Below are 20,289 nucleotides of genomic sequence, written 5' to 3'. Positions count from 1 at the left end.
ATCACTCTTATTCTACATTTTTAGATCATTCATCAGATGTTTCGAGCTACGCCTCTCGGGTCACCTATTTAGTTTTGAGTGTAATTGCTATGACTGTACCCCTGGCTCTCCTTCCCCCACTCAGGGATTTCTTTATATTGTCTTCAAGGACGAGCACGAGCCAAATCTCCATCATATTTAATTAACATTTATATAAACCAATTAACCCGGCAGCAATTAGCAGTGAAGTGGAGTCTCTCAGAGTAGCAGCGCACACGTCGGGCTTGCTAATAACCTACTGGCCATAAACCTGAGTCCTATAATGGATTGCTCACTAGTTTTACATTTAATTAGATGGATCCTGCAGAAATATCGACCATTCATCTCCATTTGTTGTAATATTAATTTTATATTATTATCTCTGTCACTGTCCAGCTACTGAATTATTACACTTAATAATGTCACTGCGGTCCGTTATAGTGAATGAGATTTGGGATATATTTTATCTCCGTGTCTACTTACATTGTGGTGGAAGGGTCATTTGCCACTAGATGGCATAGTCCTAAAAGTGCAGTGAGCAGGTATAACTGTGACTACAGTGACTACATGATTGTGACCACTTCTAGAACAGGAGCTAGACTGGTCCTTCACTGAGCCATGCCTTGTGCAGCACCCTATGTTGGTGCCTCTTGTATGGTATACGTCCATACATTGCACACATAACCATACAAAACAGTGTCTAATTATAGTGCCACCACACAGCTTAGTGAACATACACCAGCGTCATATAGTAGCCTAAATAGCAATCCAAAGCTTTAAAAATATATACTGTACAGTGCCTAAATAATAGTGCCACACTGGGCTCCATACCACTATACAGTGCTCATATCTTACCCCTATACAGGGTGCAAATACTAGCTCCATATGTAATATTTTATAGCACTGTTATAAAAGTACTCATGTTGACCCCAAGCGTGAGGTTACCGAATAACCTAATGACCAAATACATACAGGTGCCTAAATAACAATGCTACACCCTAAATAATGCGCAATATAATGAGCAAATACCAATGCCGTACATATTTGATTAAAGCAACATGGTAATACAAATACTCATGTTGCCCACAAGCTTCAGGTGCCAATCATTCTATAGCGCCCCCTTTAGCAGGAGTGGCTAATGTTACTTGTGTGACCCCACACATAGTACACTCTAAGGGCAGGTGCTGACGACCATTTTTCTCTCCATCCAAGTAAAAGGTCTGATTATGCTGATCAGAGTCTGATCAGTGTTTCTTGGAGGTGGAGAGGAAAAAAAAGTTTCTCCACCTTCTCCATTCAGTCAGTCCATAATGTTTTCCACAGACCCATAGACTTGCATTGCCGATTTTGATCTGACACTTGGAACAAAACTGGACATGTCACCAATTTTTTTCCTTGGACCAATTGTTCAAGGAAAAAATTGGACATGTGCATAGCCCCATAAAATAATGTTGGTAAGAGTGCTATTCGTGAAAACCACAGATAGCACTCCTTCAACTTAAACGGTCGTGTGCACCATCCCTAAAGGTGAGCCCAATGTGTAAGCTTTGATAAGGGCAGAATAAAAAGTGGCAACCAATTTTTTAAGGCAGAAATATGTTCAGAACAGTTGTCGTTCCTGTAGGTGGCTCTTACACAGGACATTACTAAGCTGGGAGAGACTGTGAGCACAAGAAACAAGAACATAAGAAACATAAGATACCTCGTCTTGTGCCATGATAGTATTATGATACTGGCATAGTACTGCTGGAAACCAGTGGTCGAAGGAGCACGTGCAGCAAAAGCAAGCAGTAGTAGAAGTTATTGGAGTTAGCAATGGAGTTGTAGGAAACAATCTGTAGACAGGTGAGAAAAGTCTGGGTAAGAATGTTCAGGAGCTGGAGACTGTATCTAGGCTAACAGCTAGACACAATACTCAAGCAATGAGTGAGTGATCCATGTGGTTTTAAGTAGACCCAAACAGGAAACAAGATGGATCCCATAGGCTCAGAATCTGCCATCTTAGTAAAGGGCAATTGCAGAACTCAACAGCAGTCTCCAGTGGTAAGAAGTGGGATTGCAGCACAATAATTAAGGTGAACAATAGCAGCCACTAGTGGTCAAATTGTAGAGGGACAACAGGATTCTGACAGGTGGGGGGAATACAGGGGCCTTAAACATATTGAGTCAAGACCCCTTCAAATTGCTTTATTTCTCCTCCTAAACATCTTGTAGTCTTAATGGATCTTGTCTGCTTATTTCCAGGTTAACGCCTTCCTCTCCTTCGTGTTTCCAATGGTTGTTATCTCCGTCCTGAACACCATCATAGCCAATCAGCTTATTATAATGGTAAAGCAGGCGCATCAGGAGAACCAAGTGTGCACTATCGGTGGCCAGCAGACTGTCCTCAGCATGTCCATGGAACCCAGCCGCATACAGTCCCTCAATCATGGCGTGCGGGTCTTGCGTATGTATTTTATCTTCTTTTAACCAAAATTTGTAATGTCTACTTTGTGTTTCCGGTAATTAACATTTCATATATTTCTTCTTGCTGTAAAAAATGGACCGATTGTCTTCTAGATAAGGATGAAATGAGCCCCTGTTTGCCAAAGTGAACGTCAGTAAAAATGTTTTCCCATTGAATTCAATGGAGTGATGTCCGTGCTGGCAAATTGATCTCAACAATTAAGGCTATGGGCGTTCTATAGACCTTAACGGATAAGAACGGCCACTTTTGTTTTGGATGTTATAGGGAAAAATGGCCATTTTGAGTTGTATCCCAACTAGTGAAATGCTGAGATGCAACATACTAAGAAAGACAATCTGAAGCCTTGGTGCTGCTAATAGTGCAGCCAAATCTTAGTAGATATTAGTGATATTTCCTCCTTTCTGCTACTCCAAATACTTTTCTAAAAGTAAGTGGGACATAGAAAGAGGGATGGACCTGATGGAATGCTATTATGCACTTCGGAAATTATGGCAGAACTAGATGGTGGCCCGATTCTAATGCATCGGGTATTCTAGAATATGTCTCCCGACGGTGGCGTACTTATTTTAAATCTGCCGCCAATTGGCCGGAGACCATGTTTAAATTTCGCGCCGATATCGCTGATTGGTCGCGGCCGGTGGCTGCGACCAATCAGCAAACCGTGTTAGTGAGGACCGGGGAGCATCTACCTGCCTTATAATGCCCCATGCAGGATGTCACTCCCCCCCCCATATAATGGCCCATGCAGGATGTCACATCCCCCCCTCCCTTATAATGCCCCATGCAGGATGTCACTCCCCCCACCCCCATATAATGCCCCATGCAGGATGTCACATCCCCCCCTCCCTTATAATGCCCCATGCAGGATGTCACATCCCCCCTCCCTTATAATGCGCCATGCAGGATAATGCCCCATGCAGGATGTCACATCCCCCCCCTATATAATGCTCCATGCAGGATGTCACATCCCCCCCTCCCTTATAATGCCCCATGCAGGATGTCACATCCCCCCCTATATAATGCCCCATGCAGGAAGTCACATCCCCCCTATAGAATGCCCCATGCAGGATGTCACACACACCCCCCTATATAATGCCCCATGGAGGATGTCACATCCCCCCCTCCCTTATAATGCCCCATGCAGGATGTCACCTCTCCCTCCATATAATGCCCCATGCAGGATGTCACCCCCCCCCTTATAATGCCCCATGCAGAAAGTCACATTCTCCCTATATAATGCCCCATGCAGGATGTCATTCCCCCCATATAATGCCCCATGCAGGATGTCACATCCCCCCCTATATAATGCTCCATGCAGGATGTCACATCCCCCCCCTATATAATGCCGCATGCAGGAAGTCACATCCCCCTATAGAATGCCCCATGCAGGATGTCACCCCCCCCCCTTATATAATGCCCCATGGAGGATGTCACATCCCCCCCTCCCTTATAATGCCCCATGCAGGATGTCACCTCTCCCTCCATATAATGCCCCATGCAGGATGTCAAACCCCCCCCTTATAATGCCCCATGCAGAAAGTCACATTCTCCCTATATAATGCCCCATGCAGGATGTCATTCCCCCCATATAATGCCCCATGCAGGATGTCACTTCCTCCCCATATAATACCCCATGCAGGATGTCATTCCCCTCCCTATATAATGTCCCATGCAGGGTGTCACATCCCCCCTCCCTTATAATGCCCTATGTAGGAAGTCACATCCCCCTTATATAATACTCCATGCAGGATGTCACATCCCCCCCATAGTGCCCCATGCAGGATACCACACCCCCCCTCACTTATAATGGCCCCTCCACGATGTCACACACCCCCACCCCACCATTTAATGCCCTATGCCCCCATACAATAATTAAAAAAAAAAAACAATACTCACCTCTCTTCTCAGCTGCTGCTCGGGACTCCAGCGTAGCCGGCATCTTCCCGCTGTGCTCTGTGACCGCTCAGGAGAGAGCGCGGTGTAAAGACATCACCACGCCCTCTGGCCTGAGATGTCACAGAGCTGCAGCGGAAGACACAGGAGCTGCTGCGGAGGCACGGGGAGGGGTAAGTATGATGCTGGGTGCCAGGACCCTGAGCAAGCGGGGGGAGGGGAGAGGAGGAGAGGGGAGGGGAGAGGAGGGGAGAGGGGAGGGGAGGGGGGGCGTCACACTTGCTGTCGGGAGATAAGCGGCCGTAGCCGCTGATCTCCTGACGGTAGCCACATAGAAGTCAGCGGCGCCTCCGGTCGGGGGAGTTAAGCTGCGAGAAGCCGGCTGCATCGCCACTGACCTCCGTGCGGCAGATAAGCCGCTAACGTCCGCCATCTTTTTCTGAAATGCCACGTCGCTGATTGGCCGCGGCCGGACCAATCAGCGACGCGGGATTTCCTGGACAGAAGGACAGACGGGATAAGACAATTATATATATTAGATTTAAGGCTGGTTCACAGATGATGTAGATTCGGGTTGAGATACATGGGCTACCCTAGATGCCCCAAATCCATTAAGAGAATTGCTTTTCTTATTTCCTTTGGTGCATCTTACTCCAGCATGGTTTGATTATGACCGTACAATACAAAAATGGTTCATGATGGCAGTAAGCAACACTATCCACACCAATGGTAAAGAACCTGTATAGGGTTTTCTCCACCATCTCTAGTCCAGTCTGTCTAGTAGACATAGCCAAAATCAACTCGATTTCTGCTTGAAATTGGGAAGATTTTACAACATGTGACTACAGAATCAGACTACATAGAGTTTGCTTGTAGTCTGCTGCCATGGAGACACTTCAGTACAGGAATGGTATATACAAAACTGTGGGAGTTTTCTTAATCAGAACGATTTACAAAATTGATTCATTTTATTTTGTGATACTTTGGATAAATAGTTGCAATGATTTACAAATCCAAAGCTATCAGGATAGTATAGCATAACATACAAGCCCAGTGGTGTGATGATCCTGCAGAAATTCTAGAAAGTCAAACACAATAATAATTAAAAATCTCATTCATAAACAGAAAATTGTAATTTTAAGCAGTGTCAAGATCTCCAGGGTAGAATTAAATAAATTCAATAATTTTCCCTTTCTTTGAAAGCAAAGGGAAAGATAAACAGCCGCAGTCTGGAATTATCTTCAGGGAAACAACGAACCAAATTTATTTTTATCTAAACTGGAAGAAATTTCTATAAACAAACAAAACACAAAGACATTTGTCATCTGCCTGCGAGATTCCTGGACCGGCGCTTATTAATTCTGCATCACAGTGCACACCAGACTTCAGCTTTGTTCTCTTCAATGACTACAAATGCCATTGCTTTTACCGATTCCACACAAGTCTGCTCCAACTGAGCGGATTACTGATGGAGGGGAGCCTGTCTGCAAATGTAACAAATTGTTCCCATTTACTTCTTCTTGTACACAATGGGGATACACAACGTTTGCTAGAAGAGGCATTCTGCTACAGTGCCACCCCTGAGCTGATGTCCACTTGCCTCCACCCCATCCCAAACAGACTGTGATGTTCCAGATTAGGGCTTATCTCCCAGATCCTTTTCCTTCTGCCCCACGTTTTCACTGTCAACCAGTTAATTGGCGCAGTTTGCTGCACCTCCATGCTTTCATTCCCACCACCATGTGACCTCGTGAGTGCCTCTTAGCGAGCAGCAAACTTCTCCCCGTGTTATCTCTTGCCTGCAGTGTTAACAGTTGTTCAATAGAATTTGGGCCTCTAGATGGACGAGTCTCACTCACCCTAATCAACAACATGGTCGAAAGGTTGTTCAAGGAGCGTACTTGGCCCAGTACATACACAGGGTAGCACTGGCACTAATGGAATTAATTTCAATTAATAGGAATCAACATCATTGTCATTGTCCTTTACCCCAAGTGTCAGTGCCATTGTCCTCTACCCCAAGTGTTAGTGTCATTGTCCTCTACCCCAAATGTCAGTGTCATTGTCCTTTACCCAAAGTGTCAGGGTAATTGTCCTGTACCCTAAGTGTCAGTGTCATTGTCCTGTACCCCAAGTGTCAGTGTCATTGTCCTTTACCCAAAGTGTCTGGGTCATTGTCCTGTACCCCAAGTGTCAGTGTCATTGTCATGTACCCCAAGTGTCAGTGTCATTGTCCTGTACCCCAAGTGTCAGTGTGTCATTGTCCCGTACCCCAAGTGTCAGTGTCATTGCCATGTACCCTAAGTATCAGAATCATTGTCCTGTACCACAAGTGTCAGTGTCATTGTCCTGTATGTACCACAAGTGTCAGTGTCATTGTCCTGTACCCCAAGTGTCAGAATCATTGTCCTGTACTCCAAGTGTCAGAATCATTGTCATGTACCCCAAGTGTCAGAATCATTGTCATGTACTCCAAGTGTCAGAATCATTGTCATGTACCCCAAGTGTCAGTGTCCTGTAGCCCAGGTGTTAGTGTCATTGTTCTGTACCCAAAATGTCAACATGCCATTGTCCTGTACCCTAAGTGTCAACATCCTGTACCCCAAGTCTTAGTGTCATTGTCCTGTACCCTAAGTGTCAACAGGTCATCGTCCTGTATCCCAAGTGTTATTGTCATTGTCCTATATCCTAAATGTCAGCGTGTCATTCGTCTGTGCCATAAATGTCAACGTGTCATTGTCCTGTACCCCAAGTGTCAGTGTGTCATTGTACTGTACTTTAATTATAAGTGAGTCATTATTCCGTACCCCAAATGTCAACATGTTATTGTTCTGTACGCTAAGGGTCAGCGTGTCATCCTTCTGTACCCCGAGTGTTAGTGTCATTGTCCTATGCCCCAATCAGTGTCATTCTTCTGTACCTCAAATGTCAGAGTCATTGCCCTCTACCCCATGTGTCAGTGTGATTGTCCTGTACCCCATGTGTCAGTGTCATTGTCCTGTACCTCAAATGTCTGTGTGTCATTGTCCAGCACTCCAAGTGTCAATAGGTCATCATCCTGTACACGAAGTGTTAGTGGGTCATTGTCCTTTACCCCAAGTATCAGTGTGTTGTTATCTTGTATCCAAAAGATCAGGTGTGTTATTGCACTGTACCTCAAAAAATAGTGTGTTGTTGACTAGTACCCCAAGTGTCATGCTCATTGTCCTGTACCCTAAGTAACTGTGTCATCATTCTATACCCCAAGTGTCAGTGTCATTGTCCTGTACCCCAAGTGTCAGTGTCATTGTCCTTTACCCAAAGTGTCTGGGTCATTGTCCTGTACCCCAAGTGTCAGTGTCATTGTCATGTACCCCAAGTGTCAGTGTCATTGTCCTGTACCCCAAGTGTCAGTGTGTCATTGTCCCGTACCCCAAGTGTCAGTGTCATTGCCATGTACCCTAAGTATCAGAATCATTGTCCTGTACCACAAGTGTCAGTGTCATTGTCCTGTATGTACCACAAGTGTCAGTGTCATTGTCCTGTACCCCAAGTGTCAGAATCATTGTCCTGTACTCCAAGTGTCAGAATCATTGTCATGTACCCCAAGTGTCAGAATCATTGTCATGTACTCCAAGTGTCAGAATCATTGTCATGTACCCCAAGTGTCAGTGTCCTGTAGCCCAGGTGTTAGTGTCATTGTTCTGTACCCAAAATGTCAACATGCCATTGTCCTGTACCCTAAGTGTCAACATCCTGTACCCCAAGTCTTAGTGTCATTGTCCTGTACCCTAAGTGTCAACAGGTCATCGTCCTGTATCCCAAGTGTTATTGTCATTGTCCTATATCCTAAATGTCAGCGTGTCATTCGTCTGTGCCATAAATGTCAGTGTGTCATTGTACTGTACTTTAATTATAAGTGAGTCATTATTCCGTACCCCAAATGTCAACATGTTATTGTTCTGTACGCTAAGGGTCAGCGTGTCATCCTTCTGTACCCCGAGTGTTAGTGTCATTGTCCTATGCCCCAATCAGTGTCATTCTTCTGTACCTCAAATGTCAGAGTCATTGCCCTCTACCCCATGTGTCAGTGTGATTGTCCTGTACCCCATGTGTCAGTGTCATTGTCCTGTACCTCAAATGTCTGTGTGTCATTGTCCAGCACTCCAAGTGTCAATAGGTCATCATCCTGTACACGAAGTGTTAGTGGGTCATTGTCCTTTACCCCAAGTATCAGTGTGTTGTTATCTTGTATCCAAAAGATCAGGTGTGTTATTGCACTGTACCTCAAAAAATAGTGTGTTGTTGACTAGTACCCCAAGTGTCATGCTCATTGTTCTGTACCCTAAGTAACTGTGTCATCATTCTATACCCCAAGTGTCAGTGTCTAATTGTCTGAACCCTAGGTGGCAGTGTACTAAAATAAACTTCCTTTTGATATGTTTGGCTCTTTGATTCTTACATGGTATGGTACGTGTGATATAAAGGAGGAAGGTTTTGCTGCCCTTCAGTGTAGGGTATACATAGAGGTAATAATAATACAATCTGACTACAGTGGTTAATATATTATAGTCTAGTCTGTGATTCACTCATGAAATGTTTCAAATTTAATCACTGTGATTGCAGCTCTGACAGCCAAAACTAGAGCCTGCCTGCTATAAGAGCCAGATCAGAAACGGGAACAGAGCAGTAAAAGCCGTCTGCACAGCAAGATGGCAGAAAACACACATAAATATTTTAGGAATTTTACAGAATTACTGAATGATTTATCAGCTTTAAATACAGAAAGACAAAGCGAAGATTTCATAGGATGAAGAGGAAACAATGCACTTACATTAACTATTCAGATTTAAAAAACTTTAGCTCTAACATATACTTGACCTGTGTCCAACTAGATATAGTTAAATGTTACACAAACCCATAAATTATCAAAAACTCCACACTAACTATAATACTGCTATGTAAATAAGAACATGACTGCTATAATACTGCCCCTTAGGTACAAGATTCTGACTACAATAATACTACCTCCTTTGTCAAAGAATATAACTATTATAATATTGCTCCTATGTACAAGAATATAGCTGCTATAATACTGCCCCTTTTGTACAAGAATATAACTACTGTAATACAGCCCCTTATGTACAAGAATATAACTGCTATAATACTGCCTGTTATGTACAGGAATATAACTACTATAATACTGCCCCCTATGTACAAGAATATAACTACTATAATACTGCCCTCTATGTACAAGAATATAACTACTATAATACTGTCCCTTATGTACAAAAATATAACTACTATAATACTGTCCCTTATGTACAAGAATATAGCTGCTATAATACTGCCTGTTATGTACAGGAATATAACTACTATAATATTGCCCCCTATGTACAAGAATATAACTACTATAATACTGCCCCCTATGTACAAGAATGTAACAATTATAATACTGCCCCATGTACAAGAATATAACTATTATAATACTGCCCCCATGTACAAGAATATAACTAATATAATACTGCCCCTATGTACAAGAATATAATTACAATAATACTGCCTCCTATGTACAACAATATATCTACTATAATACTGTCTCCTACGTACAAGAATATAACTACTTTAATACTGATCCTATGCACAAGAGTATAACTACTATAATACAGCCCCAAATGTACAAGAATATAAGTACTATAATTATAACACTGCCCTATGTACAAGAATATAACTACTATAATACTGCCTAATTACAATAATATAACTACTATAATAATGCCCCATAAGTACAAGAATATAACTACTATAATACTGCCCCCTAAGTACAAGAATATAACTACTATAATACTGCCTCTATGTACAAGAATATAACTTCTGTAAAACTGCCTGTTATATACAGGAATATAACTACTATAATACTGCCCCTATGTACAAGAATATAACTACTATAATACTGTCCCTTATGTACAAGAATGTAACTGCTATAATACCGCCTGTTATGTACAAGAATATAACTACTATAATACTGCCCCTATGTACAAGAATATAACTACTATAATACTGTCCCTTTTGTACAAGAATATAACTGCTATAATACTGCCTGTTATGTACAGAAATATAACTACTATAATACTGCCCCCTATGTACAAAAATATAGCTACTATAATACTGCCTGCTATGTACAAGAATATAACTACTATAATACTTCTCCCTATGTACAAGAATGTAACCATTATAATACTGCCCCATGTACAAGAATATAACTACTATAATACTGCCTCCCTATGTACAAGAATATAACTACTATAATACTGCCTCTATGTACAAGAATATAACTACTATAATACTGCACCCTATGTACAAGAATATAACTACTATAATACTGCCCCCTATGTACAAGAATATAACTACTATAATACTGCCCCCTATGTACAAGAATATAACTACTATAATACTGCCCCCTTTGTACAAGAATATAACTACTATAATGCTGCCCCCCAGTGTATAAGAATATAGCTACTATAATACTGCCCCATGTACAAGCATATAACTAATATAATACTGCCCCCATGTACAAGAATATAACTACTATAATACTGCCTCCTATGTAGAAGAATATAACTACTATAATACTGCCCCCTATGTACAAGAATATAACTACTATAATACTGTCCCTTATGTACAAGAATGTAACTGCTATAATACCGCCTGTTTTGTACAGGAATATAACTACTATAATACTGCCCCTATGTACAAGAATATAACTACTTTAATACTGTCCCTTTTGTACAAGAATATAACTGCTATAATACTGCCTGTTATGTACAGGAATATAACTACTATAATACTGCCCCCTATGTACAAAAATATAACTACTATAATACTGCCTGCTTTGTACAAGAATATAACTACTATAATACTGCCCCCTATGTACAAGAATGTAACCATTATAATACTGCCCCATGTACAAGAATATAACTACTATAATACTGCCTCCCTATGTACAAGAATATAACTATTATAATACTGCCTCTATGTACAAGAATATAACTACTATAATACTGCCCCATGTACAAGAATATAACTATTATAATACTGCCCCCATGTACAAGAATATAACTAATATAATACTGCCCCAATGTACAAGAATATAATTACAATAATACTGCCTCCTATGTACAACAATATATCTACTATAATACTGTCTCCTACGTACAAGAATATAACTACTTTAATACTGATCCTATGTACAAGAGTATAACTACTATAATACAGCCCCAAATGTACAAGAATATAACTACTATAACTATAACACTGCCCTATGTACAAGAATATAACTACTATAATACTGCCTAATTACAATAATATAACTACTATAATAATGCCCCCTAAGTACAAGAATAGAACTACTATAATACTGCCCCCTAAGTACAAGAATATAACTACTATAATACTGCCTCTATGTACAAGAATATAACTACTATAATACTGCCCCCTATGTCCAAGAATATAACTTCTGTAAAACTGCCTGTTATGTACAGGAATATAACTACTATAATACTGCCCCTATGTACAAGAATATAACTACTATAATACTGTCCCTTATGTACAAGAATGTAACTGCTATAATACCGCCTGTTATGTACAGGAATATAACTACTATAATATTGCCCCCTATGTACAAAAATATAACTACTATAATACTGCCCCCTATGTACAAGAATGTAACCATTATAATACTGCCCCATGTACAAGAATATAACTACTATAATACTGCCTCCCTATGTACAAGAATATAACTACTATAATACTGCCTCTATGTACAAGAATATAACTACTATAATACTGCACCCTATGTACAAGAATATAACTATTATAATACTGCCCCCTATGTACTAGAATATAACTACTATAATACTGCCCCCTATGTACAAGAATATAACTACTATAATACTGCCCCCTATGTACAAGAATATAACTACTATAATGCTGCCCCCCAGTGTATAAGAATATAACTACTATAATACTGCCCCATGTACAAGAATATAACTAATATAATACTGCCCCCATGTACAAGAATATAACTACTATAATACTGCCTCCTATGTACAAGAATATAACTACTATAATACTGCCCCCTATGTACAAGAATATAACTACTTTAATACTGTCCCTTATGTACATGAATGTAACTGCTATAATACCGCCTGTTATGTACAGGAATATAACTACTATAATACTGCCCCTATGTACAAGAATATAACTACTATAATACTGTCCCTTTTGTACAAGAATATAACTGCTATAATACTGCCTGTTATGTACAGGAATATAACTACTATAATACTACCCCCTATGTACAAAAATATAACTACTATAATACTGCCTGCTATGTACAAGAATATAACTACTATAATACTGCCCCCTATGTACAAGAATGTAACCATTATAATACTGCCCCATGTACAAGAATATAACTACTATAATACTGCCTGATTATGTACAAGAATATAACTACTATAATACTGCCTCTATGTACAAGAATATAACTACTATAATACTGCACCCTATGTACAAGAATATAACTACTATAATACTGCCCCCTATGTAAAAGAATATAACTACTATAATACTGCCCCCTATGTACAAGAATATAACTACTATAATACTGCCCCCTATGTACAAGAATATAACTACTATAATGCTGCCCCCCAGTGTATAAGAATATAACTACTATAATACTGCCCCATGTACAAGAATATAACTAATATAATACTGCCCCCATGTACAAGAATATAACTACTATAATACTGCCTCCTATGTACAAGAATATAACTACTATAATACTGCCCCCTATGTGCAAGAATATAACTACTATAATACTGTCCCTTATGTACAAGAATGTAACTGCTATAATACCGCCTGTTATGTACAGGAATATAACTACTATAATACTGCCCCTATGTACAAGAATATAACTACTGTAATACTGTCCCTTTTGTACAAGAATATAACTGCTATAATACTGCCTGTTATGTACAGGAATATAACTACTATAATACTGCCCCCTATGTACAAAAATATAACTACTATAATACTGCCTGCTATGTACAAGAATATAACTACTATAATACTGCCCCCTATGTACAAGAATGTAACCATTATAATACTGCCCCATGTACAAGAATATAACTACTATAATACTGCCTCCCTATGTACAAGAATATAACTACTATAATACCGCCTCTATGTACAAGAATATAACTACTATAATACTGCCCCATGTACAAGAATATAACTATTATAATACTGCCCCCATGTACAAGAATATAACTAATATAATACTGCCCCAATGTACAAGAATATAATTACAATAATACTGCCTCCTATGTACAACAATATATCTACTATAATACTGTCTCCTACGTACAAGAATATAACTACTTTAATACTTATCCTATGTAGAAGAGTATAACTACTATAATACAGCCCCAAATGTACAAAAATATAACTACTATAACTATAACACTGCCCTATGTACAAGAATATAACTAATATAATACTGCCTCCTATGTACAACAATATAACTACTATAATACTGTCTCTATGTACAAGAATATAACTCCTATAATACTGACTGCTATAGCCATGTTTTATTTTAGGCTAGTTATGGAAATACCTTGCATATTGCATGATTCAGCACTGGGGCTTTGGGTGCTTTAAATACTGTTTCATTTGATAAGTGATGTCATTTGTTTGAGCTTTCACTGTCTGTCGTACTCTGTAAATGTCGCAGTCTGTGAAGCTTCTCATTTTAATGGCAGCTCCTTGTGTTTGTGCTGTATAAGCCACTGGTGTTTTCCTTTATCCATTCTTGGCATTTGATATAAATTAAACAGGAGACAGACAAAGGGATGACAAGTCTTCTCCGTCCCTTCTCCAGTGAAGTTCATGTCTTCTGTAAACAGTGGTGGATCATAAGCTAAATGTTTATAAGAACGCTGTGAGCGGCCATCACCAGTGGTTTTATATGACCAGCCTGGGATGGGAGCCAGAAAACGCTATACATCATCTGTTCTATGGAAAGCATCCTCCATATTCATATTCAGCCATTACAATATATCTATACTATTTATTATTCAAGAATTCCAGTAGCTAGTGAGTGAAAATGTAATATTTAGTGTCAGTCAGCTGCTGCTAAAGCTTATAAAATAATGTTGTGCAGAGCAAATAAACTTTATTGGTATATAAAATCATTTAAATATCTGGATATAGAGTAATGGATATAATTGTGGGTGCCTATCTTTAGGGATATATATTAATAAAATTACAAATTTACAGATCAGTGTAGCCCAACCTTTTAGTCACTACTTCTGCCTCTTCTTGATATCCCTGCAGTAGAAGAAGGTGAAGAGTGAGGGAAGTAACACACATAATTGCAGCACAGATCATATATGGTTTCTTAGCAGTCTGCAGACCATAGAAACAGTTTGGATTTTTACAAAAAAAATTCAGTTTTGTGTTTACAGCTCCTATTATTACCTATTATTGAAATTGCTTTACTTTCAAGTTTACAAGTACTGCAAGACTAAAGCACCACTTGCAATAATATACATTCCCTTTATGCCCCCCGATTTATCATTTGCAGGGTTTTTTATGTTGGTTTCCTTCTTTGTCTTGTGGTATTCGTTGTCTTTTTTTGCGCCAAAGTCTTCAAAATGGCGCACGCAGTTCATGAATTTGGAGCAAAGTGAAAAATGGTATTTTTTTTTTCTGAATGAATTGCGAAAATAATGAATAATGAATTGGGTGCAACCAAAAAAAATAGGCGCAAACCACACAAAAGTATTTAAAGTGCAACTAGAGCTAATGCTACAGATGCCAGAAATTAACAGATTTTCACAGTTTGTAGCACATTTCTTCTGCTGATATGACTTTAGCTGACAGCAGCCAAGAAATCCCTTTATATTGTCAGTAGGAGACATACCTGGGTGTTCGTGCTTCCACTGTGAAAATAACAGACAGAGCCACATGTTACAAAATTATCTGCTAAAACATTTTCAACATAATTTTAAAGATTAATAAATAGGATTAAATTTCATGTAGAGCCTAGAATTTAAAGACGGTATCAAGGTGTGGATACAAATACATTAAAGGGTATGTGGGAGGTAATAAGAACAATGCCTTCTTCCAAAAACCATACCACACATGCCTATGGTTGTATCTGGTATTGCAGCTCTGCTGCATTTACTTGGGTGGGGGGTAGCACTATAGCACTTATATTCTTGTCGATAAGGGCAGTATTATAGTAGTTATATTCTTGTACATAGGGAGCAGTATTATAGTAGTTTTATTCTTGTACATAGAGGGCAGTATTATAGTAGTTATATTCTTGTACATAGGGGCAGTATTATAGCAGTTATATTTTTGTACTGTGGTAGGACGACTCGCTCAGCCGCTTCCGGAAGTATACTCAGGAACTGGGTTTTCTCTGCAGGCTTTATTATATGGCATAAAGCCCTGCAACTCCAGAAGGAATAAACACGGCCTTACTGGCAAAACAACAAAACAAAAGATAAATGATAGCACAGTCCATATGTATGTGTGTGTGTGTGCATGTTTAAATGTTCAGAACTGAACATTTAAACCTTGCTCAGCCACACCCTGAGGTGGAGGTATGGGGAATGACTTCCCTCCCATCTCTACGTCATTCCCATAAAACCACACCCTTTAATAGAGGTAACCCCCAGCATATAACATGCTGGCAGAAATTCAGTAGGTCTCAGTTCAGACAGGAGAGCATCCTCAGTGACACATACCTCCCCTCGCATATAATACCAGTGACTCTGTCACATATTCCCCCCCTCTGCCCAAAGCCGGGGGTTTGGGCACCTTCGGTCACTAAGCGGGAATTCTGGAGCGGGCATCAGAATTAGCGTGTAACTTCCCGGGTTTATGCTCCACGTGAAAATTAAAGTCTTGGAGATCTAAGAACCACCTAGTTACCTGGGCTTTCTTACCCTTCTTTTCCCTCAACCATCTCAAAGAGGCATGGTCTGACACCAATTTAAACTTTTGGCCAAGTAGGTAATATCTTAGCGTGTCTGTGGCCCATTTTATGGCTAAGCATTCTTTCTCCACAATGGCGGAATTTTTCTCACAGGACGAGAGCTTCCAGCTCATATACAGGATGGGATGCTTTTCCCATTTATCTCCTGAAACAGCACGGCTCCTAGGCCAAGTTCTGAGGCCTCTGTCTTGAGCACAAACTCTTTAGTAAAATCTGGTGCGACCAGGACCGGCTGCTTACAGAGTGCCAGCTTCAGCTGTTGGAACGCCATCTCGGTTTCAACCGTCCATTTCGCCATCGTTGATTTTGTGCCTTTCAGAAGGTCCGTCAGTGGTGCGGCAATCAAAGCGAAATTTGGGATAAACCGCAGGTACTATCCCACGATTCCAAGACACGCTCTCACCTGCTTCTTGAAGAGCGATTGCGGCCAGTTGTGAATTGCCTCGATCTTATTGACCTGTGTCTTAATTTCGCCTCTCCCGACGTTGTAGCCTAAGTACTTGGTCTCCTTCTTCCCAATGGCACATTTTCTCGGATTTATCGTAAATCCTGCCTTTCTTAGAGCATTCAGATCCGCCTGTACCTTTGGCAGATGACTAGCCCAGTCTGGGCTAAAGACGACAATGTCATCAAGATAGGTTGCGGCATACTTCTCATGTGGGCCGAGGATCCGATCCATGGCCCTCTGGAAGGTGGCTGGTGCCCCTTGCAGTCCGAAAGGCATTTGGGTGTACTGGAAGCACCCATCAGGTGTTGAGAAAGCTGTTTTCTCCTTGGCCTTCTGGGACATGGGGATCTGCCAGTAGCCCTTCATCAAGTCGAGGGTTGCAGGTCCAAGCCTCTTGATTAGTTCATCGATGCGGGGCATCGGGTATGCGTTACACTTGGAAACCTCATTCAGCCTGCGGTAGTCATTACAAATCTCCACTCGCCATCGGGCTTTGGCACGAGAACAATGAGACTCGATCATCCACTCTTCGATTCCTCTGTCACGCCGAGGTCCAGCATCCTCTTCACCTCAGCTGAGATTACCTCACGGCGGGCTTCAGGAATCCTGTAGGGTTTGAGGTTTACCCTAACATGCGCTTCCATCAGCACGTCATGCTCGACCACCTCCGTATGCCCTAGCAACTCCAAGAACAGGTCACGGTTCTGTTGCAGCAGCTTTCTACGTTGTTGCTTCTGTGCCGGCGATAGAGTCTCTGCTATTGTGACTTCCTTGACTTTGGCTTTCAGACTAGCTCCCAAACAAGAAGCCCCCAGCGTTTCCCGATCTCGCCACGGCTTGAGCAAGTTCATATGGTACACTTGGTGTGGCTTTCTTCGGCCAGTCTGGTGAACTTTGTAGTTCACTTCACTGAGTTTCTCCACCACCTCATACGGGCCTTGCCACTTGGCCAGGAACTTGCTCTCAACGGTGGGAATAAACACCAGAAAGCGATCCTCAGGCTGTAACTGTCTCAGCATCGCTGACCGGTTATAGACCCTTGCCTGGGCCTCTTGTGCTTGGAGGAGATGAGCCTTTATGATAGGCATCACTTTCACCATCCTCTCCTGCATCTGGGCGACATGTTCTATGATGCTCCAGGTGGACGTAATCTTGGCTTCCTAGGTTTCCTTGGCAATATCCAGGAGCCCTCTCGAATGTCGTCCGTACAATAGCTCAAATGGGGAGAAACCTGTAGAGGCTTGTGGGACATCTCTGACCGAGAAGAGCAGGAATGGCAGCAGGTAGTCCCAGTCACGACTGTCCGTCTCTACGACCTTTTTGAGCATTGCTTTTAAGGTTTTATTCAAGCGCTCCACCAACAGGGGATCATAGCTGGGTAATCTGAAGGACTTTACACAGCTCCTTCATTACCTTGCTCATGAACGGGGTTCCTTGGTCCTTTAGGATCTCCTTTGGCAGTCCGGTCCTGACAAATATAGGGACAAGTTCCGGGGCAATGCTCCTACTCGACGAGTTCCTCAGTGGTGCCGCTTCTGGGTACCGGGTCGCATAGTCCATGACCACCAGGATGTATAGGTGGATCCAGGCCGATTTGACTAAGGGCCCCACTAGGTCCATGGCAATCCTCTCAAAGGGGATTTCTATCACAGGTAGGGGGATTAAAGGACTACGGAAGTGGGAGGAGGGCTCGGTTATGTGGCAGGTGGGGCAGGATGTACAATAGTTCAGGATTTCCCGGTAACACCCTGACCAATAAAACCTCCTCAATATCCTCTCCTGAGTTTCCTCGACCCCCAGGTGTCCCCGCAGAACATGTGAATGGGCCATATCTAAAACCCTCTGTCGCTCCACTATCTCATCACCCCTTGGTTTGGTCACCCGATACAATAACTCCCCCTGAACTGCGAAGTGTGGGTACCTGGTGTCTGCCCCCGGCTCTTGAGCAACCCCATTACAGACAGTAACATTGTTCCATGCCCCTTCAAGGTCAAGTCCCGAACTTGAACAGACCCAAAGTTCTCTCCGATCACCTCTAACTCAGGGAGGTCGGCCTCCTCTGTCACAGTCTCGTCCTCGTCGCCGGCAAGGACACACAATGGAAGCTCATCCCCTTCAGATATCGACGGGGGTATTTCCTTAGGGACCTGGAATTTGTCCATGCGACTCAGTCCGGTTCCTTTCCCCCACAAGTCCCAGAACAATGGTAAATCGAGCCCCAATATGACGGGATGTATCAGGTCCTTACCACCCCGACCTCGTGGGATTGGGCACCACAGTCTGTTCCCACTGTCACTGTGGCTACAGGGTAGTCCTTTGCGTCCCCATGTATGCAGCGAACGCCCACAGTCTTGGCAGAGATCAGCTGGTGGGGAAGGTTGGCACTGATTAGGGTCACTAGACTCCCTGAATCCAACAGTCCAAGCACCATCACCCCATTAATGGAAACGGCACATGCCTGCGGACCCTTGCCGGGCCGAGAATCCACACTGCAGGCGGGATATGCATAATAGACTCGTCTGCCTACGCTGCAATCCATGGGCTCGGGGGACATATGACACCTGGCGGCTACGTGTCCAGGGTTGTGACACCGCCAACAGACTAGATCTTTAGCAACAGTCCTTGTGGCGCCTTCAGTGGGAGTGGGACGCCCCCCAGTGGTGGCTCCAGACCTCTTCCATGGTGAACCTGCCCCCTTTTGGGTATCCCAGTACAGAGAAGTGACTGTTTCTGGTTTCCCGAGGGATTTCTCAACCACCTGGTACCTCTCTACCAGGCCGATGAAGTCATCTGCGTTCCGGGGATCACCCTGTGCAACCCAAGTCTTTACTGGCTTACGAAGGGAGTGCACAAATCTATCAATCACCACCTGCTCAACCATCTGGGCCAGAGTGGAGGACTCTGGCTGCAATCACTTCTGAACGAGATGCAGTAGGTCAAACATCCGCGAGCGAGGGGGTTTGTCGCTGGCATACACCCAATGGTGGACTCATTGGGCTCTCACCGTCATATTCACTCCCAGGCGTGCTAAGATCTCTGTCTTTAGCTTGGCGTATTCCTAGGCACCCTGCAGTGCCAGGTCCTAATATGTCTTTTGGAGTTCCCCCAAGAAATATGGTGCCAGAACCTCTGCCCACTGTTCTGGTGGAAGTCTCTCCCATTCAGCCACCCTCTCAAAAACAGTCAGAAATGCTTCTATATCATCCCCAGGGGTTATCTTCTGTATGGCCCATCTTACCGTCTTCCTGACGTGGGAGTCATTAGTTGGCCCTGGGGGTGGGGTGGTTGCCCTGCCCTGGATGGCGTCCGGCAGAAGCTGTATCTGCTGCTGCTGTTCCTGCTGGTGCTGCAGCTGCATCTGTTGCAATAACAGTTTGGTCATCTCCTGGTGCTGCTGCTGGCTCTGCAAATGCT

At 42.3% G+C, this 20,289-nt stretch overlaps 1 protein-coding gene across 1 annotated transcript in view; it reads left to right on the top strand.

Annotated features, from left to right (window-relative positions):
- NTSR1 (neurotensin receptor 1) overlaps positions 1-20,289 on the top strand; it is a 216,529-nt gene that overhangs the window by 140,813 nt on the left and 55,427 nt on the right. Inside the window, exon 2 of the mRNA XM_073682967.1 lies at positions 2,263-2,464. Coding sequence (XP_073539068.1) covers positions 2,263-2,464 — 202 coding nt within the window. The remainder of the gene's footprint in view (positions 1-2,262; positions 2,465-20,289) is intronic.

Source organism: Phyllobates terribilis, unplaced genomic scaffold (assembly GCF_046119375.1).
Source record: "Phyllobates terribilis strain yellow unplaced genomic scaffold, ASM4611937v1 Scaffold_5__5_contigs__length_657084704, whole genome shotgun sequence".
Lineage (NCBI taxonomy): Eukaryota > Metazoa > Chordata > Amphibia > Anura > Dendrobatidae > Phyllobates > Phyllobates terribilis.
The sequence above is the reverse complement of the archived record's forward strand: the minus strand, read 5'-3'. Positions and strand labels throughout refer to the sequence as shown.